This window comes from Erpetoichthys calabaricus, chromosome 6 (assembly GCF_900747795.2).
Source record: "Erpetoichthys calabaricus chromosome 6, fErpCal1.3, whole genome shotgun sequence".
Lineage (NCBI taxonomy): Eukaryota > Metazoa > Chordata > Cladistia > Polypteriformes > Polypteridae > Erpetoichthys > Erpetoichthys calabaricus.
This window is the reverse complement of record NC_041399.2, coordinates 86,229,896-86,255,980: the sequence shown is the minus strand read 5'-3', so window position 1 is coordinate 86,255,980 and position 26,085 is coordinate 86,229,896. Positions and strand designations below refer to the sequence as shown.

The 26,085-nt window shown below is 37.4% G+C and overlaps 1 protein-coding gene across 1 annotated transcript in view; it reads left to right on the top strand.

The window, feature by feature from the left end:
• The window catches only part of myo10 (myosin X), a 442,319-nt gene that overhangs the window by 273,983 nt on the left and 142,251 nt on the right, over positions 1-26,085 (top strand). Inside the window, exon 4 of the mRNA XM_051928931.1 lies at positions 16,515-16,702. Coding sequence (XP_051784891.1) covers positions 16,515-16,702 — 188 coding nt within the window. The remainder of the gene's footprint in view (positions 1-16,514; positions 16,703-26,085) is intronic.

The window sequence follows — 26,085 nt, the reverse complement described above, 5'->3', positions numbered from 1 at the left end:
ACAAAACCAGATAGAAAACCATGTAGTGTAGTAAGCTTCCACTAACTTTAAACTCGCATCCAAAGCTGTTAAGTGTACAGTTCTGTCTGATTGTGACACAAAACTAAACTCCATAGGAGCTCCATGCCATAATTACTAAAACTGAAACTAATAGATATAAAAATAACATAGAAATATCTTTGTGAAATAAAAACTAAACTAAAACTAAAAATACACGATGAAGGAAAACTAAAACTAAACTGAATTTCCAAGTAAGGTCAGAAAAAATATAGAAATAAAAACTAATATAAAAAGGCAAAACTACAATAACCTTGGTTTGGAATCACCCAAGAAATGTAATGTTTTTAATAGAATTTGATGATTCTTTTTTTTTTATCTACGTACAATTTAATTGATTTTATAAATATAGTCAAGGCATGACTAATGTTGTAAATGGCTATTACTGCTTGAAATTACTGATTTATAATTTGTTTTTCAAACATGACTGCAAAGTCCCTTTTCCAGCAGCCATTATTCCAATTTCCAAGTTGTAAACTATTTTAGCTCATCCTTAATTAATTATATTTGAATGCTAATTTTTTTAGAGATACCTTATTATTGTGTTAGCATGGGTAGTAGCATTCCTAAAGATTAATACTGGGTTCAAAAATGGCTAAAATGAAACTGCTTTCTCAAGAAACGTTTCAGTCTGTTGTTTAGAGAAATCAAAGTTGTTCCATGTCACAAAATGCCAAACAACTAAAGTGTCCACTACTCTCTTGAGAGAAGAAGACAGACTGGATCTGTTACAGAAAAAGAAGCCACAGACCCAGATACACAACTGCACATCACAACTGTGCATTATAACAACTTAATTACATCAAAGTCTGTTGTTTGAGAAACAGACAACTTGCGGGTCCTCTTTTGGCTGTGCCCTTAAATAGTCCATGCCAAATTACATTGTCCTCTGCAACAGTGAAAAGAAAATGTTAAAATTGTCAAAACATCACAGACATTGAACAGTGAATTTCTGGGTGATTCTAGGTTTTTCCAAATTTGAACCTTTTCTTTTCATCTCCAGCAATCCTGGAGACATTGTTTTTGTTCAGGGTGATACTCACTGTTATTTGGAGTGCACTGTGTAAGGAAGCAGCCAAGTAAGAACTACAAAACCATTTTCTACTAAGAGAGAATATCTTTCCTATTGTTAACTCATTGACTTAAAATTAATTAAAGGAGTCCATTCAGATTCTGAAAGATGACTTCCTCAGACATAGGTGATTCTTAAATTTCACAGCAAGAATTAAGAAATTTTTTTATTTCGTGTCTCCCTTTAAACTCTCATGGAGACTTTTTTCCTGAAGGATATTAACCAGCAGAGATACAGGATACTGTGCCCTCAAAATTGTTTGATTTGTATTTAAATGTGGAGCAGAGGGGTAAATCAGGGAAATGTTATGGAGGGTGCTGTACGCAATTTTTGTCCTAGTTGACATCTGAAAGCGTTTTCCTTAGATGATTTGTCATTTAAATATATAACTTCACTTCTTTTTCTTCTTTCAGCTGCTCCCGTTAAGGGTTGCCACAGTGGATCATCTTTTTCCATATCTTTCTGTCCTCTGCATCTTGTTCTGTTATACCCATCACCTGTATGTCCTCTCTCACCACATCCATAAACCTCCTCTTAGGCCTTCCTCTTTTCCTCTTACCTGGCAGCTGTATCCTTAACATCCTTCTTCCAGTATACACAGCATCTCTCCTCTGCACATGTCCAAACCAACGCAATCTCGCCTCTCTGACTTTGTCTCCCAATCGTCCAACTTGAGCTGACCCTCTAATGTACTTATTTCTAATCCTATCCATCCTCGTCACACCCAGTGCAAATCTTACCATCTTTAACTCTGCTACTCCAGCTCTGTCTTCTGCTTTCTGGTCAGTGGCACCGTCTCCAACCCATATAACATAGCTGGTCTCACTACCGTTCTGTAGACCTTCCCTTTCACTCTTGCTGATACCCCTCTGTCACAAATTACTCCAGACACTCTTCTTCAACCATTCCACCCTGCCTGCACTCTCTTTTTCACCTCTCTTCCACAATCCACATTTACTCTGTACTGTTGATCCCAAGTATTTAAACTCATCTATCTTCGCCAACTCTACTCCTTGCATCCTCACCATTCCACTGACCTCCCTCTCATTTACAAACATGTATTCTGTCTTGTTCCTATTGACCTTCATTCCTTTTCTCTCCAGGGCATATCTCCACCTCTTCAGGGTCTCTTCAACCTGCTCCCTACTATCGCTACAGGTCACAGTGTCATCAGCAAACATCATAGTCCACGGGGACTCCTATCTAATCTCGTCTGTCAACCTGTCCATCACCATTGCAAATAAGAAAGGGCTCAGAGCTAATCCCTGATGTAATCCCACCTCCACCTTGCATGCATCTGCCACTCCTACTGCATACCTCACCCCTGTCACACTTCCCTCGTACATATCCTGTACAAATCTTACGTACTTCTCTGCCACTCCCAACCTTACCACAACTCCTCTTGAGGCACCCTGTCATATGCTTTCTCCAAGTCCACAAAGACACACTGCAACTACTTCTGGCCTTCTCTATACTTCTCCATCAACATCCTCAGAGCAAACATCACATCTGTGGTGCTTTTTCTTGGCATGAAACCATACTGCTACTCACTAATTATCACCTCACTTCTTAACCTAGCTTCAACTTCATGCTGTGGCTCATCATTTTTATCCCCCTGTAGTTACTACAGTCCTGCACATCCCCCTTATTCTTAAATATTGGCACCAGTACACTTCTTCTCCACTCTTTAAGCATCCTCTCACTTTACAAGATGCCATTAAACAATCTGGGTAAAAACTCCACTGCCATCTCTCCAAAACACCTCCATGCTTCCACAGGTATGTCATCTGGACCAATGGCCTTTCTATTTTTCATCCTCTTCATAGCTGTCCTTACTTCCTGTTTGCTAATCCATTGCACTTCCTGATTCCCTGTCTGCATATCATCCAACCTTCTCTCTCTCTCTCGTTCTCTTCATTCATCAGCCTCTCAAAATACTCTTTCCATCTGCTAAACACACTCTCCTCACTTGTGAGTATGTTTCTATCTTTATCCTTAGTGTCCAACCTCTCGTACAACTCATCATACACCTTTTCTTTAGCATTTACCTTTTTCAAATTCCACCATTTAATCCTTGGCTCTGCCCTCACTCTCTTCCTCTTCTTGATCTCCAATGTCATCCTACAGACCACCATCCTATGCTGCTGAACTACACTTTCCCCTGCCACCACTTTGCAGTCTTCAATCCCCTTTAGATTGACTCTTCTGCATAGGATGTAATCTACCTGTGTGCATCTTCCTCCATTCTTGTACGTCACCCTATGTTCCTCCCTCTTCTTAAAATATGTATTCACCTCAGCCATGTCCATCCTTTTGGCAAAATCCACTATCATCTGACCTTTTTCATTCCCCTCCTTGACACCATACATACCCATCACCTCCTTGTCTCCTCTGTTTCCTTCACCAACATGTCCATTGAAATCCGCTCCAATCACCACTTTCTGTCCCTTGGGTACACTATTCATCACTTCATCCAGCTCACTCCAGAAATCATCTTTCTCATCCATCACACACCCAACTTGAGGGGCATATGCACCAACAACATTCATTATCACACCTCCCATTTCCAGCTTCATAATCATTACTCTGTCTGATATTCTTTTCACTTCCAAAACACTCTTGATATACTGTTCCTTCAGAATAACTCCTACCCCATTTCTCCTCCCATCCACACCATGATATAACAATTTGGTTCCACCTGGCCTTACACCCCTTCCATGTAGTCTTTTATACACACAATATATCAGCCTTCTTTCTCTCCATCATATCTTACCAGTCATACTGCCAACATTCAAAGTTCCTACCCTCAGTTCCACTCTCTTTACCCTTCCTCCTCGCCTCCTGCCTCCGGACACATCTCCCCCCTCTTCTTCGGCCAACAGTAGCCCAATTTCCGCCAGCACCCTGTTGGCTAATAGTACTGGTGGCAGTCATTGTTAACCAGGGGCTCGACTGATCCGGTATGGCAATTTGTATTGTCTGCATATTGTTTTGGCAAAATTTTACACCGGATGCCCTTCTTGACGTAACCCTCCCCATTTATCCAGGTTCATAATATCACCGATTCCTCTTAAGATGGCCCCTGTAATATACTGTGACCTTTCATGAAACCTAAATATTTTTTGCCTGTAATTTCTCTAAAGCAACACACACATTGTGACAGATGTATTGTGCTGCTTACGTTGTTTTGTCAGCATCCAAATTGAAAATATTTATGTTAATCTTGGCAATAATTTTTTAGTTATTGTCAAAGTTGTAAAAAATTAAAACTGTATGTCTTTTTGATTGTTTCAAATTCAGTATTTCAAATTCACCTCTTGGCTTTTTGAAGCACTTTACTAGTGTAACCAATTAGATTCCATACTCTTGTGATATGTTGTATTGCTGTGAAATGTTCCTATTTTAATGCACAGCAGTCATGCATTTGGCAATGTTTCTGACCTATATTTGATACTGCTTATGGATTGTGTCCAGCTTCTGATTGGAGTCAGATGTAGTAATGTTTTAGGCCCATTGAATGGAGCACATTCTACTGTTCAATCTTCATTTTGCCACATTGCAAATTGCTATAATTGTAATGTGCAGAAAATACCTCTTGTAAATGGAGACATTTGATTTCTTTTTCAGCCACCCATTATTGAGATTAATGTTTAACAATGTGAAAAGAAATAAATAACTTATAAAGAAACTAATTTTTTTCTGAAATAGAAAGGGTGTCATTATTTAAAATAATACATGGAGTTGTGTTATTTTAATTTTTATAGCTATATTACATCATCATCACTAGCCAATTTCCAAACAAAGCAATGCATGTTTCTAATTTTTACCTTTTTCCCCCAAATGTTTTGCATTTAAATAATTTTTATATGTCTGTAAATAAGAACAACTGGAAAGAAGTTTATTGAATTTTTTCTGAATGATATGAAAGAATACCATAGTAATATTGATTGGATGTTAAAAGGTTATGTAGGTGGTTGAAAGTCTGTGAAATATCTGAGAAGTATAAGAAGTTGTAGGTCTTGCAGATGTATGAGAAAGTTCTGGCACAATGATAAAGGATCATGCTCATTTTAGCGTTCATACTAAAGGAAGAGAGTGAGGGCAGTGCCAAGGATCAAATGGTGGAAGTTGAAAAAGAAAGACTGCAAGGTTGAGTTTAGGGAGGAGGTGAGACAGGCACTGGAGGATCTAGAGTTCTCAGACAACCTTGCCTTACTGTCACACCACCTGCAAGATGTGTGTGGAAAAATTGAGTCCCTGAGAGAAACTGTACAATGTGTTAGCTTGAAGGTCGGCCAAGAAAAAACTAAAGTACTGCAGATTAACAACAAGCAGGAAACACTGATAATGATCGGGTAGAAGGTAGCAGAGAATATAAATAAGTTCACCTACCTAGGTAGTAAGACCGGCCAGTCATGAGGGACAGACGAGGATATTAAGGCTAGGATTAAGAAAACTCAACAATTCTGGAAATCCACCGCCTTCTGCCACTACAGAAAAAAAAAGTTGGAAAACACTGATCTAAACAATACTATGAGGCTGTAGTTTTTGGCAGGCTTAGTGAAATTACTCGGTTTAATCAGAAAGTAATTTAGAAATGTTCATGCCTGAAGGAAAAGAGAGCATAATTTTTGTTCAAGGAAATAAAGATATCCTGATTGTAAAGACAAAATAAGATTTAGGTTGGAATTGTCCTGTAGGTGTAGTACAAGACAGGTTGGGGCGGCCCAGTTATGTTTTAAGATCAGGGTGGGGGTTTGATGGGTAAAATCTGTGAATGTTAGTGTGAATTTGTGCCCAGATGAAGTAAGCCTGGCAAATTTGCAGCAAGATTAGAATAAAATTAGAGTGAGAATGATTCTGTGGTATTCGTAATGCCGGGCCACCTTAAATTCCCTCAGACCATGTCAGCAGTGTCTTTGTTTTGCAAATGTATCGTCAGCACTGGCAGCTTGCTCAGTCATCCCCACCGAGGCAGTTGAAGTCAAGTCATATGCAAAATTCTCAGAATTTAATCTCTTTATCTGGGAGTTAGATGTCTGGAATTGTATAAGGTAAATAATATATCGTTATCTGGAATGCATACATTTGATGTGTGTTCCATGTCTACAACAATCTGTGTAAATGTAGGATGACAGGAAATGTGAGGCAAGAAATGTTGAACACATAAATAAAACACAAACATTTGTCATGTTATAGGAAAAATGACAAAATGCTGACGTGAAGTGTATAATGTGTGAAGACTGAAGTCCACATATCAAATAAACACTTGCACAAAAGGTATTACAAAACAAGTATGTTTTTATTCAAGAATATAACCGAAGAAGAATAAATTATTCAGTTTACATGTTGCACTCAATGTGTAAAACCCAATGCTCAAATATCAGTCACCCTAAAGGAGACATGTCTGTACGGCAGGTATAGAGGTAAGAACTGCTGCCTCATAATCAAGAGGTTTCAGGTTTAAGTCCGGGTTTTCCCAACATTTACCATTTTGAGTAGTGAGATGCTGCTATTATTAGTACTGAGTCTGTAACACCCAGTGTAAATTTTTGCTGCAAGTAAAAGATATCACTGAAGGGATATGAGCAGACACACAAACCCTGGTGAATCATGTCTTCTTGGTATTTTGTTGTCACTTGAATTTTTTTTTATTCAGTTATATTCTTGAATAAAAACACACTTGTTTTGTTATACCTTTGAGAAAGTGTTTATTTATTTTATATTCCAGTAACCACCTGAATGACATCAAATCTGTCTCTGCCTCTCTTCCACATGCACGCACACATCCATACCTGAAAATGTCATTATTTGAAAACACTGTCATTTGAACATGAGTTGTCATTTGAACATTTTGTTTTCCGATCTTGCCCAATCTCCATGTTATGATGCATAGTACTGCAAATGCAGACAGACTTCCTCTTTTTGGGCACATGCACCGTTAGCATGGTACTGCCAGATCTAAACACTTGCATGGAGAATTGCTTGTGTGCTGAAGTGACTTTAGCTGAAGGTGGAAGTTTCTGTTGCACTTTATTTACGGTGCCAAGCAGAGTTGTGTTGCAATGCAGCAGTCTATTAGCTAGCGAAACCGACGTGAGGAAGTTGTCTGTTGTTACGGTTCTTCCCAGAAACGGTTCCATAAGCTTTATGACCACAGTCTCGGAAAGTCTTTGTCCTGTGGGACGACTGGGATCTGTACCTAAATAAGGAGTGGCATTGCATATGTACTTTGTCTTCAGATCTGCCGCAGTCCAAAACTTTATGCCAGGTTTGTATGGCTGGTTGAGATGTATTTGTTACAAGGAAGGACAACGGACCTTGGCTGGAAACAGTTGCTCATCAACAGTAATGTGTTGCCCTGGGTTATAACTCGAAACACATTTCTCAGAAAAACGTTGCTAGATGTCTGAGATCGCATCAAATCTGTCCATTTTCACACGTTCTGCATGGGTGTCTTTGTTGTCAAAGCGCAAATGCCGCATGATAGTAGTGCTGGGCGATATGACCAAAATTCTATATCACTGTATTTTTCAAAATTATACCGGTTTCACGGTATTGAACGGTATTTTTTTTCCCTTGCATGAGTGGATGTTAACCACATTTTCCACAGCAATTACTGGATAAGAATAACCTATTTCAGTGTCGTGAGAATTGTACATTGTACAAAAAAACATTTTAATGTGCACACAAGTATTAATACAGGTTTGCATGTCCCCATAATGTGATAGTCTTCAAGGGGGTGGCACTAATGAAGAGAAGAAATCATATTGCATGACAGATGCAGTCAAAATATAGAGTCTTTTTATTGAACAAAGTTTGCAAACAACTTAAACTAAAATTTTGACAACATATTTTCAACTTTCCAAAGAGGCATTTAAACTTAGTAAAATATCCAGAGGTGCTTGTCAAAAGTTGTACAGTAATCCCTCGCTATATCGCGCTTCGACTTTCGCGGCTTCACTCTATCGCAGATTTTATATGTAAGCATATCTAAATATATAATGCGGATTTTTCGCTGCTTCGCGGGTTTCTGCGGACAATGGGTCTTTTTACTTCTGGTACATGCTTCCTCAGTTGGTTTGCAAAGTTGATTTCATACAAGGGACGCTATTGGCGGATGACTGAGAAGCTACCTAATCAGAGCACACAGTTAAGTTCCTGTGTGCTGATTGGCTCAGCGACGGAGTGCTGCATTAACCAGGAAGTCTCATCTCACTCATTCAGCATTAACGTGCTCCTGCTACTGCTTCAGGGGCCGTGTCCAAGTGCCAACAGAAGATGCAAATGATTGCAGAAAAGGTAAAATATATAAAAATAACCATATGAACATATGGTTTCTACTTCGCGGATTTTTCACCTTTCGCGGGGTGTTCTGGAATGCAACCTCCGCAATGGAGGAGGGATTACTGTATTGCTCTGAACATGTATTAGAAAAGGAATAAATAGTAAATATTTTATGTAAACCAACTACACTTTGTTAATGTTAACAATCTCTGTCTTCTGACACGTTAAAATGACTTTTTGAAAAACTTTACCATCATTAAACAGCACAATATTTAAACTAATAAATAATAACAATAAAATAATAGTGTAACTTCCAGTAATAATACTATTACTTCAAGACTTCAAGCCCAGGTGCATTACACAATATTCACCAAATTAAAATTAAATAAAACAAGTGCAACTTGGTAATGACATCTTTACCAACTGAACTATCATTAAGGCAAACTGCATTAATATGGACCTTGCTTCAAGCTAAGCTATATACATAAATAATATAACTGCAACTTGCATTTATAATGCTATTTGTGGAAGCGTATTAGGGTCATGGTGAAGAAAAAAAATACAAACACAGCGAAGAAAAAAAAAGCTTTACGTCAAGAATATTTTTCTCGACATTTCCACTTTCATCTCGACGCTTATGTCAAGTTTAAAGTCGACATTTCTACTTTATTCTCGCCGTTTGTGTCGAGATTAAAGTCGGCAATTTCCACTTTATTCTCATAGTTTATTTTCTCATTAAAGTAGAATGTCATTAACTAAACTTCACCCTAAAATCAATGTTTAATTTACTAGATTTTCTCAAACCCCATCATAAGTTAATGTAGCACATTAAATGCTTTGTTAAGTGTTCCCCGACCCAGTTGTTAATCGCTATGCTCTTCTTAAACTGACTTCCTCTTGCACTAAGCGGAGACGCAGGCAGCGATCACAGCACAGAATACATTCACTGCATGGTATTCCTGCTCTCTGAAAATGTAGAATGCTAAGGTAAATTTCAATGATGAAATGCAATAAAGCAGGCATTAAATATGAACGGTAGTGCTGCTTCCTCGCAGTAAGGGGTCCCCAGGTGTATGTTCAGTGTAGAGAACTTTATGGCAGGTGTGATAAGGCTCCAGGAAACTGGATGTATGAATGGGTATCGCACAGGTTTAACTTGAATATTGTGTAAATGTTGGGTTTGTGATCTGGTGGTCCGAGAAACAAACACAGAATTCAAAGGATGTTCTTCTGAGCGGGCTTTCCTTATTGCATGTGTGCTGTCTCTGTCTGACGTACCAAACCCCTAGTCCTATCTTTCCTTTTTCTTTCTCCACATAACCAATCACCACACGATAAACGTCTTTGTGAAATTAAAACTAGTTATAAACTTAGACCACAGAGCAATCAGAACTTTAAAAAAAATCTTCGTTATACATGTTTAATTATGCCATCCATTCAGGGTTGCACCCATCCCAGCAAGCGTTGTGTGAGGCAAGAGCAAATCCTGAACAGGGCGCCAGCACATCGCAGGGTGAATACGAGCAATACATACACTAGCAGGGTCAATATAGCATAACAAAACCCCACATCCTACAGGACTTCGAAAAAAACTGAAGCACACTGAATAAACCCACCAGGAAAACATGCAAATTAAAGGCAGGGAACACCCGGGGCCCCCTTTCTGCGACACAGCAGTGCACCCTCCATGCCACCGTGCCCCCACATGATTAATACATGCATAAAAATGATATCAAGTATTTATCTTAACATTCTAAATGCTCAGGGAGCAGGAATATCATGAAATTAATGTATTCTATGTGGTGATACCTGCCTGCGCCTCCTCTTAGTGCAAGAAGAAGTCAGTTTAAGAAGCACGTAGCGATTAACATGGCTCGGGGAACACAACACAAAGCATTTAATGTGCTACATAATTTACGACGGGGTTTGAGAAAATCTAGTAAATTAAATATTCGTTTTAAGATGAAGTTTAGTTTATGATGTTCTACTTTAATGACTAATTACGAGAATAAAGTCAACATGTCGAGTCTAATCTCGACATAAACGACATGAATAAAGTAGAAATGTCTAGAATAAATTCAACATGTCATCACACTATCACACAGTACCCAGGTACATTACACAGTATTGAAAAAAAAAAAAAATAAAACCAGTACAATTTGGCTTGTAGTATTATCCAGTAGTATAGAAACATAATGGTCCACATCCGACCTTTTAAAACCAAAGTGTCTCCAGACAACAGACACGGCTCCTTTTTTCGGCAAAAGTTCTTCTGTGTCATCATGTTCAACTTTATCGTCTGCTACAGCTTCAGTTTCAGAATGTTCTCTGTCCATTTTCACCATTACCAATACCTCCACTAACGCATGTACTCCGTTGCATGTGTGATTAGCGGTGCAGCAGTGAAAAAGGTCCCCCCTTAAACAGTTTCCCGCTGCGCCATGTTCCGAACGTTGTTTAGGCTATTTAAATCGGTGTTGAGGCATAAGAAAAATCCATATCATAACAAAAATAAAAAACGGTTTTTGGTATGAACCGGTATACCGCCCAACACTACATGATAGTCTAATAGTGGTCATGGGGTATTGTATCTTTCATTGCTGGTACAACAAATAGTTCTGAGCAAGCATCAACCACAGCACCAACTGCGCTCATCGCTGCTCTTGTGAAAAGAATAATAAAAAATAATAATTCATTACATTTATATAGCGCTTTTCTCAGTACTCAAAGCGCTATCCACACAGAGAGGAACCGGGAAGTGAACCCACACTCTTCAGTCTCCTTACTGCAAAGCAGCAGCACTACCACTGCGCCACCTGTGAGGATAAATGAAGATAAATGCCATCAACTCAGAGAGGGAGAAGCAAGTTCGTTGTACCATGTGAACATGACCGAGAGAAAAAAACAGTAAAAAAATTTTTAACTTTTACAAGTACAAAAATTTACACCAGGTGTTACAGACTCAAATCAAATGTATGTTTTTATTATGTAATAGTAGTAATAATAGCAGCTCACAAATAGTAAATGCGGAAAGCTTCTGGGATTGAACCTGCAACCTCTAGATTACGAGACAGCAGTTCTTAACCTCTGCACCAGCCAACCTAGCATGTCAGGTTTGTGTCAATTGATATTTTGGCTTCAGTTTTTACACATTGGGGGCAACATGTAAATTGAATAATTTATTTATCTTTGGTTATATTCTTGAATAAAAATTCAATTGTTTTGTTACACCATTTGTAAAATTGTTTATTTGATATTTGGACTTGACGTCAGCATTTTGTCAATATTACTGTAACATGAAAAAAATTTCTGTTTTAGTTATGTGTAGAAATGAAATGAAATGTATGTATTCCAAATCTCTCTATTATATATAAAAAATCCTGCAACGAGACTTTTTGGAAGATTTTTTCAAGTCCTGCGAGATGAGACTTTGGCCAAGAGATTTTCTCAAGTCATGCCCTCCTCTCAACCATTTTCAGCCACACACACGGTAATCTCACCTCTCATTCATGTGAACGCTTTTGACAGACACAGTTTCTGGTCTCTCAGCTCTTATAAATTTTAACGTTTTCCTCACTTTAAGTTCCCAATTAAAGAAGACTTATTGTATCCAGATCTTATTGAAGAATTTCATCGCAAAAGGTTATCAACTTAAAAAATGAGTACATGGCAAATCCTAGCACTGAGAAATGATGAAGTCAAACGAATTAACACCAAAAATGATGATCGGTTACACTGCAAATTGGTTAAATGCGTATCGATAGACTATGCTGAAACAGTTGGTGGTGATTGTGCGGAAGATGAAAACATCAACTTACAATATCCCGAAGCATGTCTTCCACCGCATGATTTACTATAGAAAGAAGGATTTATCCAAGAAAGGTAATGTAGTACATCTTCTGCTAATAACATTTCTCAACAAAGGAGTTCTTGATATGCCATTCGTATTAAAACATTTACAGTTTTCCATTAGAATAACTTTTGTAAAGACAATTAACAAATCTCAGAGCCAAACATTCGAAAAGTCATTTTATTTAATAGAGGGAAAGAAATGAAATTCAATCACGGGCAGTTATACCTTGTGCTGTCACGAACTCAGTGCGATACTGATAAAAATTAAATTAAAAAAATTGTTTTTACCAAAGTTTTACAGTAAAAGTTAAGTTTAAGTAAGTTTAAAAAGTATTTGCGTGTTAATTTCAAAGCCAAACAGAATGAAATCATATTACACAACAAATATCTCTTAACGCAACATGAAACGTTATTACGTTTTACTTTTTTTAAATATGGTTAATTACTTGCTGTAATGTAAAACAGTTCTATTATGCATATGTACCGCCTCCCCATACACAAGGGACAGAACCGCAAAGAGGCTAGAGCATAGCACAGGCACAGGGGTTGCAAAGCCCCCTAGTAACATTATATTATTTATCCTATACAATTCCAGACACCAAACTCCCAGATAAAGAGACTTAAGTTCTGAGAATTTTGTGTCTGACTTGACTTCAGCTGCCTCAGTGGCGGATGGGATAGCAGGCTGCTTCTGCTTGTGCTGACTGACACATTTGCAAAACAAAGATGAAAAGGTATGAGGGAATTTAAGGTGGCTGACATTACAAATATTTTTGTAGGCTTCAGAGATTCTAGTGTTATGAAAAATCAGAGGACTAGTGATTCTTTGATTTAGATTTATGGAACAAAGCAGAAATGGCCAGGGACTGGGCACTCTATTAGCAGAGGCAGAACAAGGTTTGGATTGGATTTATGCTATGGATGTGTTGTAGGACAGACAGAAGTGCACATTATTGGAACATTATGGAGGTGGGGGTGCGGACATTATTGTGTGGGTTTTGGCAGATTTGGGAACTGGGCAGGTTGTCAGGGGATTTGGCAATTTAGAGACAGGTGTTGTATAAAATTTGGGAAGAATAAGGGGCCTGTGGATGTCATGGACTGAAGTTTGGAGCACAGTAGAAATGGGAAAGCTGACATCAGATTGGGCAGCATGGTGGAAAGGAAAGGGTATAATACATCTTGGGCTAGATTTGTCTTATGGGTCTGGTACTGTATAATAGATAAGTGCTTCTTCAGTTTGCCCTCCCAAAAACTGCGTACCAACCCAAATTTCTTTCACCACCCGCAATGAATACCAAGCTTATATTTTTAACTCTGTTATATTTTTACCAGTTCCACTTGATACTTGGTGTGCATCTTAGGCCTTAACCTGAAGAAAACAGCTGTGCAGTAGAATAGCTACCTAGCAGTTACAGAAATTAGAGTGGTTAAAAAGGGAATTTAAAAAAAAAAAATCCTATTTAAAAATGCGAAAAACTATGAAAGGCTGGATAAGTTTACACCTTTACGACCGTTAGGTAAAGAAAAATAGGAAACCACTTTGTGTATTGGTAATAAATTTCATTTTTTAATATTGTTTGTTATATGTAAACCTTTGCCCATAAATAAAATTTAATATTGTATACTTTAGCCTCATATTCATGTGTTCACCTAGAATACACATTATACACATTATATGAATATATAACAAGAATACAGTAACCCATACCACCTTGTTGTCCCAATATTTTGCTTCTCACTGTAGCAAAGAATTGTCAAAGCTTTGGAATATTCTTGTGAGGCTCATGAGTTTCCTTGTATGGTCTCCCATTTTTGTAATTCTTCCACTTCTTAATATTAATGTTCACGCTGTTTTAAAGAATAGTTAAAAACTTGCAATTCTTGACTGTTAAACCTTAATCAAAAAAAGGTGCTAATTGCCTGTAGTTTACTATACTTTATGATGCTTTGATCTACAAGAATTATTTATCCTTTTCTGTGTTTTGGAAGGCATGGTTGTGATTTTGTCTGTCTCTCAGTATGCAGTGGTGCAATGAGGTTAGAGAAAGTGCCAGGTTTCTCCCATGCTTATTTGGATGTAATATAACAAGGCAACAAACCAGATGTCTTGCTCTCACTCACTTTTAGCAAGTGGTGGCAGAAGAAAGTGCAAGGCAATACAGTAATCCCTCCTCCATCGCGGGGGTTGCGTTCCAGAGCCACCCGCGAAATAAGAAAATCTGCGAAGTAGAAACCATATGTTTATATGGTTATTTTTATATTGTCATGCTTGGGTCACAGATTTGCGCAGAAACACAGGAGGTTGTAGAGAGACAGGAACGCTATTCAAACACTGCAAACAAACATTTGTCTCTTTTTCAAAAGTTTAAACTGTGCTCCATGACAAGACAGAGATGACAGTTCCGTCTCACAATTAAAAGAATGCAAACATATCTTCCTCTTCAAAGGAGCAAACAAATCAATAGGGCTGTTTGGCTTGTAAGTATGCGAAGCACCGCGGCACAAAGCTGTTGAAGGCGGCAGCTCACACCCCCTCCGTCAGGAGCAGAGAGACAGTTAAAAAAATCAATACGTGCCCTTTGAGCTTTTAAGTATGCGAAGCACCGTGCAGCATACTTAAAAGCTGCACACAGCAGGTAGCAACGTGAAGATAATCTTTCAGCATTTTTAGACGAGCGTCCGTATCGTCTAGGTGTGCGAACAGCCCCCCTGCTCACACCCCCTACGTCAGGATCACAGATAGTCAGCGCAAGAGAGAGAGAAAGAAAAGTAAATTGGGTAGCTTCTCAGCCATCTGCCAATAGCGTCCCTTGTATGAAATCAACTGGGCAAACCAACTGAGGAAGCATGTACCAGAAATTAAAAGACCCATTGTCCTCAGAAACCCGCGAAGCAGCGAAAAATCCGCGATATATATTTAAATATGCTTACATATAAAATCCGTGATGGAGTGAAGCCGCGAAAGGCGAAGCGCGATATAGCGAGGGATTACTGTACTGCTTGTATTCTGTATCGTATATACAATAAGGTGAGGAATTCTCCTCTCAATACTTTTAGCTGGTCTTAACCTCTGTCCTGAACTTGCACCCTCCCACAATACTGATGAAGATGAGAGAGTGAAGGATATGTTCACTTTCTGCATTATTGCTTTCCCTTTCAGTGTTTGATGCATCATCTCATGTGTAGATTTGCTTTAATTTTTTTTTTTTTTAATTGTACTCTGTCCTAACTCTACCTATATTTGAACTTCCAAGATGCCTGTCTCTACTGTAATCTTGTGCATGGAACTTGAGTTGTACACAGAATGGCGTTACTATTCAAGGATATCAGTAGTTATAAATGCATCTGTAAGTAATCATTTGGCACATTCCATTGTGTACTGTTTTCCATTGTTAAATGTGTCTAAAAGTAAGAGATAATCCCTACACAAGACTGTAGTTCATTATTAATGGTGTTTTATCTTCATTACATCAAAAGAGGTGCATTATGTGCTCATATGAGTTAATCTTTTCTGCAGCATGTCCTTATATCTTGTATTTACTTGGTGTCCAGTTTATGTAGAACAATGATATACAGAGCATGGTTAAGTCATAATGAATGCATTTCGAGAAGACTGAATCATTTCTTACTGCAGTGTCAAACAAATCAACCCAGTTAAGTTTGGTCATGACACTGACACTCTCATCAATGCTTGTCCAGTATTCATTGTTTCTTTTCAAAGTTCTTAAGCATCTCGTAGCATTCTGTCTCATCTATTACTTACCTCTAATACCCTGATGGAAGCATTTCAGTCCAGTTTGAGAGTGCAGTACAGCTGCAAACCAGCTTGGCATGCTGCAATTAAAGATGTATTAATGGCAACAGACTTTGAGAAAATCTGTTAATTCAAATATAAGATCTTAGTGCAGTAATTTATGTCAATTGTAGCATTTTTCTGTCAAGAACAGGCATGAGATTAAGATTTGAAAAAGCATTGCTACAAAGCAATCCGGTCTGACAAATGCATTTGTGCAATTGAAACTTTATTTTAAATACCAAATGTTCATTTCCACTTTGATGCAAAGCATCCATCTGTATTGTATTTAATTGTCTCAAGCTGGTAACATTGAAAACATGTTCCTGTTGTATGATGATCCTGTAGTCAAATGATTTTTACATGGATTAAATGTAGCTTCAGTGTAATTATTCAACAACGTCAATTTAAATCATTGACACTTGTTTTTTTCTCCTTCTCTCTTTCCAGACCTATATCGGCTCAATTCTGGCCTCTGTCAATCCATACAAGTCAATTCCTGGCCTCTATGATAGTCACACAGTGGAATTATATAATAAACATAACCTTGGAGAACTTGCCCCACACATCTTCGCCATTGCAAATGAATGTTATCGATGTCTCTGGAAGCGTCTTGAAAACCAGTGTGTTCTCATCAGGTAAAGCTGTGCTGCTTATAACTAATGGAGATATAACTAAATTTTTATTACAATTGTTTCATATACTTACAGCATAATAAATTAAAAAAAAAAAAGTTTGATAAATTGGTATAGGCGAGTTATGTGTTTTTGCTTTGCGCCCTCCCCCACCACCACCTATCATTAATGGAGGAGGAGCGAAAGCTTTACATTCATCAAAAATTTTGATCTCTGTGGATCTCGAAGTTTTAGGATCCCCTAATACCGAAAACATTGATATCTCATTGATGGGTGTGTGTCTGTGGGGGTGTGTGTGTGTGTGTGTGTGTGTGTGTGTGTGTGTGTGTGTGTGTCTCTGTATCACAGTTTCTTGAGCAATGTCTAGTGTCAAACTTGAAAATGTGTAAGACTTTAGAGGAACCCTCAATTACTGGAATTCTGCAATTCTTCTTGTCAATTACTATCATATTGACCTATTTTATGATCAAAAATATCAGCATCAGAGCAGTAAATAATTACTGAAATGTTATAGAATAGTTTGGGTATCTTGGTTCCTAGATTGGAAAGCCTAATAACACTCACGTCCACATTTTTTTTCCCCTCTTTCTTTTATTGTCTTAAAGCAGTAGAGCCAGGCACTGAAAGCAGTCAAGTGTCTTAGTTCATTTTTTAGTTTTCTTCCCTGTGATTTTAACCCATATGAATTTTGTACTTGTTCTGGGAAGTAGTCTTTGATTTTGCCATCTATTTTTTAGTAGATACTGCTGTTTGGGCTCTGTTTTATGTATGTGTATATGTGTAAATGTTTCTGTTCCTGTTGTTTTTTTTTATTAAGCAGAGTATATCATATACAGTGTGAGTGATTAGAAAGTACAAGGCCCTTAAGTAATAGGTTTCAAAATTCAAATTAGCTCAAAAAGTTTAATACTATAGTTAGTCCCAAGAATGAATGATAGTGCCACAAAATACTGCTTTATGGTTCATTACATTAGTACAGGAAAAGTGCAGAGTGGTAAGAAATATAAGTAGTCCCAAAGTAGTTTGTAATTGTGTTTTCAAGAGGTACCGGAGTATCAGTAGAATATCCATTTGGATAGTCATGGTAAGCTTACATTTACAACCTGCAAGCGACATTGTAAAAGCACCATTCAGAAGCAATCAAAACCCAAAGCAGAATGAAGGTCTTCTTAATTAGATATAAGGAAACACCAGAAATTGGAGTTTTTTAGGAGTAAAGCCATGTGGCCAAGCTCGTGGAGGAGCAGTGTTGCTGAAACAAGGAAACAACAACATCTGCATTCTGGACAAGCTAGATAGGTCTTTTACAGTAGAAGGTGATGTTAGGTCTGCTAGAAAAGAGTTGAAGAAGTTAAGCGGAGACAAGACAAGAGCCTGAACAAAATGTTGAATGGACCTATGGAAAGTTGTGAACTATGCATTCCACGCTCTTCAACATAGGACAAATAGTTGGTGTAATGAGAGAGGCCTTTTTCAAAATCTTGAAGCCTACAGGAGGGGCACCTGTGTACAATGTTGAAAAGAGATGAGATGTGTGGCAACAGGAAAGTAGAGAACAAGGATTTACAGGGTTTGTAGAAATGTCGAAAAGAAAGAAGAACCAGTCAGTGGCAAGTCAAAGAATGTCTGTCAGTCCATCTGTTTTTGGATATTATTAAAATTGGAAATGAAGAATGAGGAATAATCACCAGGGGCCTCATGTTTAAATGGTGCATACACTCAAAAATGTTTTGTATACCCGTTTTCACATTCATTTCGAGATGTATAAAAACCAAACTTGGAGTAAAGCCATATACATTTTCACAGCAGCGTCACACCTTGCATATGCACTTTTCTGCTCGGTTTTGCAAGCTGGCAGCACCCAGCTTCAGAGCAGTGCTGTTCCTGTGTGGTCTCCCTTTTTTTCAGATTCGCATCTTTGATGCGGGCTTTATTAAATGCAACAAAATTGTGTATCATTTAACTGTAACAATAATAATGGTGCACGGAATGGCCAAATTATTCCAAATACCATAGCTGCTTTAGCGTTGTTAGAAGACATTGCAAGTGGAAGAATTAGAAATGAGCACATATTTATAGACGATGATGAATGGCTTCTAAGTCGATTTCAATTTCCAAGAGCTATCTTCTTGGAGCTCTGTGATGAACTGGCAATAGCTTTACAAAGGCAGACTTTGAGGAATTGTGCTCTACCTGCTTGGACTGTTGGGCAAAACCATCTGGAAGAGGCTAAAGAAACAAAGTAAATGTTTTAGGTGATGCAGGGAGACAAAAGTCCTTTAACCTTCTTGGCGTTAACCCCAAGCGCGACTCAGAAATGTAATAGAAGGCAGTCATGCATAGAATAAACTCCAGCTCCATATGCACAAAGCAATCATTCATTCAACTTAAAATCTTTTATCAAGCACATTTATCACGTTTGAAATTGTCCAAAATGTATCCAGGGTAAGATTTAACCTGTGAATGTTACAATCTAGCTCAAGCCTCACTGGGCCAAATGTTTTGGGCATGCACCAAATTAACATCATTCTGAACAAAAATCTTTGAATACCTATCAAGACAGCTTTGGTGTCACAATCACTCCTAATCCTTCAATATCTGTGTATGGTGTACTCCCAGATAGTGTTAAAGTGAAGGACAAAAAAAATTGTAAATGCCTTTACCACACTATTAGCATGTAGACTTATCTTGCTCAATTTGAAGAATCCCACCCTTCCTCTTTTAAGTCAGTGGGTAACTGATGTTATATATCATTTGAAATTGATTGGGAGCTGAATTTTGGATTGTTAAGTTTTACTTGATTTTATGGAATGTTATTTTCTTCAAATTAAAATCAAAAAAAATATTTTATTAAAAAAAAGGAAAAATGTGCAAAGAAATTTGCCCAACCTGACTGCAATATCTGGTATTGTGTTGGAGACTGTCTCCAAAAATATAACACAAAGGGTGTTCTAAATCTGCATCATTACAGCAGTGGACACAAGACATACCTATTCTACTATGTTTATATTGATGTTTTGATATTTAGGTATTAATAATGGATAATAACACTTTTTAATGATTTTTTCTTGTTGGAAGAAAATTCAACGTTTATGCCTCATTTTTCCTGGGGTAAACATAACGCTAAGGACTCTACAAGGATAACAGTATTTGTGAATGAGTGCGAAAACTGAGAGAAAGAGAGAAGAGCGAAACTGATAAAAAGATATGATGATAATCAGAAAATTCTGATAAGGACCAAGAGGGTAAGAAGGAAGAGTATGGGGATAAGGGATCACAATAAGAAGTAGGCTAAAATGAAAGGCTATTTGCACAGCATGAAATTCAAATAAAAAAAAAATTATCGGGAATAACAAGTATTTGGTAGGCAATGAGAGAAAACAGTGCCACCTCCTCGTTTAGAGGCCTGAAAAACATGAGAAAATGTGTGAAAGGAGGATAGCTGCTGGAAAGGTTTAAGAGTTAGATGAGATGCCCCTGGTTTCAGAACTAAAAAATAAAGAAAAAATAAGAAGCATAAACTGATTATATCTACTTTACTGAAAGAAGACTGGCAGTTTCACAGTCCACCAGATGACAAAGGTAATGGAGGAAGCAGAATAGAAATCAAGATAAAAGAATTAGAATTGTGTCTGCAAGGATGGTGGATTCAGTATCATGCATGAGGAAATGACTGAAATTAGATCATTATTGGAGTGGGAGTCATTGTTGGAAAAATTAAACTTCTCAATAAGAAGCACCACTAAACAATGATATTTATACTCAACTACCAAACGTAGTAGTGAAACATGGTCGTTTATCTGTGATGTTCTGAAATGGTTATTCTTCCAAACTCTTTGGCAATTCTTTTAGGACATCATGGAGGGATGTCCTAAGAGATTTTAGATAAACTGGTTTCCTTTGTCATATTGCTAAGAATGGTTCATAGTTGTAATAAACTGGTTTCCTTTGTCATATTGCTAAGAATGGGTCATAGTTGGATATCTACAGGACAGCAATCCAAAGCATACCTAGAAATATTTCTGTTAGAATTTGAGTATTAGTTTGTTCAAGGTAATTAATAATAAAGACATAAGCAAAAAAGGCAATGAAAAAACTTTGCCAAATTCACCAGTAATTCTGCTGTATTTGCAGGAGAAACAGATTAGCTCTTAGTTGGTCTGGAATAAAGGTTATATACAGGTAGTTTCTAGGTTTGTTTTTTTTGCAAGTTTCAAAAACTTGGACATAGTATACTATGTATTTAGTTGGTACTCAATTCAGTTATTGAATTTATTCTTAAGTGTAGTTCTACTTACAAATCCAGCATGCCATACAATAATAGTCAGTAATGGATAAGTATTGATTCTTGGGAGAGCTAGGCTTTGAACACATAATGGCATTTTTCCCCCATGTCAAAAATGTGTTCTGCCAGGATTGAACAGTGACACCACAACTGGTACATTGTGGAACACAGTAGTGTTTAATAACTTTTATATGGAATGTTTAGAGGTCAATATGTTATTTGTGTAAAAGTTTAAAATTTTAAGCTACTGAGAGAAGATGGTGTTGCCCATAAATTACTTGTGTAAAACAATTTGGTGATAAATAGTGTCAGAATGTATTTAACCAGTAGATGGTGCCAAAGTAAAACATTTGACTCTTCTAAAAACACCCAGCATTATATTTCTTTTCAGTCCTTCATTATGGATCTGGTAAAGGCATAGCATCTACTTTTGTTAATGTACAGGTGGTATTTTGTATATAACATAATTATTGACTCAATCCAGTAATACAATTATTCTTAAATTTATCTAAATAGGATTATTATTCGTGGCCAGTCTTTTCAAAATTCTCCTTTAAAAAGAATTTCTTTTTATGAGGCATATTTTTTTTACCATTTCCACACCACCCAAATTGTTTTTTATTGAGTTAGTAATTATATTTGTAAGTATTGGATAGTGTTCTAGTTAATTTGCCTTTTTAACAAAGGTTTCTTTCTTTCTTTCTTTGCTTAGATACTGATTGCTGATTAATGTAAGCTACTGGTCATAATTTTATACTTTTGGCACAATTTGATAAAGACGGGTTTTTAAATCTACTATTGTATACAGCCTGTTCATAATAGACTTGACATCCTTTTATCTTTTGTATTAATCACAAAGAAGTTGGTTTAAATAAGTCTTTAATGTCTTGTTGTACAAATAATAAGCAAATGTTATCCTAATCAAGAAATGTAATTGTAAGGTTTATAAATGATCTACAACAGTCATTATTGGATGTCACTGCAATCTTCAAATTCCAAACACTCAAACAAGCTTCTTTTGGTGCCACTTACATGAGAAGTTGATTGCTCACTCGATTTCTACTAAGTATGATTGTTTGGCTATGTTTAAAATAAAAACTTTAAAATCACCAATTAAAGTAATGTGCCATAAAAGCTCCAATCTTAAATTTAGTAGTAGCAGTGACTTTGTATCTAAGATACCTAAACAGTGGAGTGATATAGTTGCTGCACTCTTTATAAAACAGAAACTGTACATCCATGGTCAAATTTAGTAGTGTGTTTTGGTCTAATGGACTTAAGACAGAATGCATGAATCAGAAAAGTCTTGGCTGATTGAATTGAAAGAAAACTGCAGTAAAAATCTGTTTTGTATAATAGCATGATAACAGGAGGCATGATTTTTTTTCCCCCTTCAATTCTTAATGCATAAATCAGGGAAGTGCATTTAGAACAACCCTCCAACTTTTATTTTATTAGTGTACTTTGGTATATATTTATAATATTTAGCAGTAATTTTCTGTATAAGAATATGGGAGTGTATAAGGTATTTGGCCTTACCTTTTGAGCAATGTATATATCCAGACTGCAGCAAAAATCTCACCATTGAGAATTATGGTAGTGATGACTACACCTTATTTGCAAAATATAAGCTTTTCTTTTTTCTCCACTGAAATCTTTGCTGTCTCAAATGATAATTTGTGATAACTAATATTTTTTATATAATTTGTGATAACTTAAACTTAAGGATTGTTCTAATTACTTGCTTAAGATGCATTTGTTAGTAGTGTAAAAGAATAATTGCAGCTTGAAATATTATCACTATATACAGTAGTACACTCCATTTGAAAATGTGTGTGTATACGTACAGGGGTGTGAACAGTTCTGTAAAGAAGAGTGGGCAAATATTGCACAGTCTAAATGTGCAATGTTGATTGAGACGTATCTCAGCAGACTCATAGCTGTAATCAAAGTAAAGGGTAGTTCCACAAAATACTGACACAGTGGCGTGATCCTTTAACCATCTCAGTGATTGTTTTTTCCTTTTTTGACCTCTTCCTATATATCCTTTACTTGGTTGTTTTAATTTGCATTAAGTAAATACAGCTGCAGAAACATTTTTGTCTGTGTCTTCATTTCAGGCTGCAAAGCAACAAAATGTGAATATTTTGAAGGGGGTTGATTCTTTTTTTATACGTACTATGTCATTAATATGCCTTGTGATTAAATAAATTCTATTGTATTGCTATGTATATTCTTGTGTATATTTTTCAAGTATAACTAAGATGTACTTTCACCTTCTTTTTTTCTGTTACTTGAGGTTTTCAATGACTTTTACTGGCGCTATGACTTAGCAGTGGTAGTGCTGCTGCCTCGCAGTTAGGAGACCCGGGTTCGCTTCCCAGGTCCTCCCTGCGTGGAGTTTGCATGTTCTCCCCGTGTCTGCGTGGGTTTCCTCCGGGCACTCCGGTTTCCTCCCACAGTCCAAAGACATGCAGGTTAGGTGGATTGGCGATTCTAAATTGGCCCTAGTGTGTGCTTGGTGTGTGGGTGTGTTTGTGTGTGTCCTGCGGTGGGATGGCACCCTGCCCGGGATTGGTTCCTGCCTTGTGCCCTGTGTTGGCTGGGATTGGCTCCAGCAGATCCCCGTGACCCTGTGTTCGGATTCAGCGGGTTGGAAAATGGATGGATGGAATACTACTTGTTGTGTAAATGTTTCAATACTTTTTCCACCTCTAATTAATAGTTTCCATATTTAGGTGTATCCTGTTTATTCATTTTCATATGCAGGACTTTTAAGAGTTGAACTGAATTTTCACTTAGGCTACAGAATAAGCAAAAATTGCATGCCTTTTTTAATAGGTGTTTGGTTACTTAAAATAGGTAGCTATTTCAAGATTGTAATGAATTACCTCTAAACCTATACTTCAAATCTTAACAATGAACCTAATAGCAAGCTGAACTGAAAAAATACAGAGGTTGGCCTATTGGTTTACCAGTTTAGATGGTTCCTCACAGTAACTTTGATTTTCAAAAGGAAAAAAATGGGAAAAGTTGAATATAAAACCTAAAGCTGCTGATTAATCTCTGTTAACATGTGCTATTAATGTGTTAAAAATTTCTGTGATTACATTTTTTCATGCAACCCCTAGATGTGTTAATTTAACCGTGCTTCACACATAATGAAGAAGCTCCAAATAAATCCAAGTGTATAATAGCAGTAGTGGGTCACTGGTGCTTGATCTGGCACTTTCTATGGTTTTTCTTGATAATGAAATTCATAAACACACACCAGGGTTGTCACCTGTCCCTTATAATATGGGATTGTTCTGTACTGGAGCATAAAATGCTGTATACCTCCTACATTTTTGTTTATTCACTAGCTCTTTAAAGTGCAGAAAATAACATGAGAATAATTAGTCAAACCAGTTATAGAAGCAAAATGAATGTGCTAACTTTGCAGACAGATTAGTGTGAGTTGAGTGAAATTGTGTGTCAGCATCACCCTTGCAATTATGCTGTGATCACACATTGACGGTTTTAAAAAAAAGAAAAAGTCACTTCAAGTAGTATAGTGGAACGTCCAGGACAAAACTCCACATGCAAGTCCCTTGTGCAGTATACACTGCGAGAAGCAGATCATGGAATGTTGCATAGTTTACTGTCAAATAAAGCAAAGAGTACGCGACACGTGTTTCGCCCTCATTTGGGCTCATCAGGCGTACACACTCTACTTCTCGCAACTGAAAGAGGGCACCGTGGCGGATGTCTGCCAAATGGCAGACCAACCACAAGTGTTACCTGGTAGGTAACCACCCACTCAATTCAGGTCGTCGAGACTCAGACTACGAATGCAATGAATGTAATTACTCCAGACCTACAGGCTGTCAAATAAATGAACCACACGCCGTGGCACAGCGTAAAGAGACTTCGTCTCTGACGCTGACGTCCGAGGTTCGATTCCCCAAGATGGGAACAGTAGAGTGTGTACGCCTGATGAGCCAAAACGAGGGCGAAACACGTGTCGCGTACTTTTTGCTTTATTTGACAGTAAACTATGCAGCATTCCATGATCTGCTTCTCGCAACTGAAGGAGGGCACCATGGCAGATGTTTGCCGAATAGCAGACCAACCACAAGCGTTACCTGGTAGGTAACCACCCACACAATTCAAGTCGTCGAGACTCAGACTACGAATGCAATGAACATATATATATGCACATATATATATATATATATATATACAGTAATCCCTCCTCGATCACGGGAGTTCCGTAACCCTCTGCGAAAGGTGAAAATCCGTGAAGTAAAAACCATATGTTCATATGTTTATTTTTATATATTTTAAGCCCTTATAAACTCTCCCACACTATTATAAACATTTCCCGCACAATTATACAGCATAAACCCTTTGTATTCTCTTAGATATTAGGTAAGATTCGTTGAAATTATGTATGTAAACACACTGTTTATATACAGTAAAACCTAAATATTATTTTAAAGATATCGAGCGTCTCCGATATCACATATGTTACAGCCATTATGACAGACAGGCCACCAGCAATAAATACGTACAATGCAAGAAAATTGTATACAGTAAAATGTGTGTACAGTGACACTAAACTATGTACATGTAATAAGTACTGTACATAGAAAATTATGGTTACTCACCAACAATGACGCAACGACTTGTCCGATAACGATGAGTTTAATTTTACTGCAAAACAAAGGAGAGCGTTACAGCTCTTCTGAAGGAGCCTCTTCAGGCGATTGTGTAGCACCACTGTTGTTCTTCTTCCGGCAGTCTTCAAACCAAATCCCTAAAGCAGATTACATCCGGACTACCGCCTTATTACATCCATTTACAACTCGTTTTGTGCCCTGGTTAAAGGTCACTGCGGCTGTAGATCTTATATTCTTTTCCTCCTTTTTAAATAAAAAGAATCGTGGACTCATTGATGCCGTAATGGCGTCCTGCAGCAGAGTAGCTGTTCCCTTCCTTCAGCATATCCAAAACTTTTACCTTTTCGGCAATCATTAGCATCTTCCGTTGGCGCTTGGGCACGGCCCCTGAATCAGCAGGAGCATGTTGATGCTGAATGAGCGAGACAAGACTTCCTGGT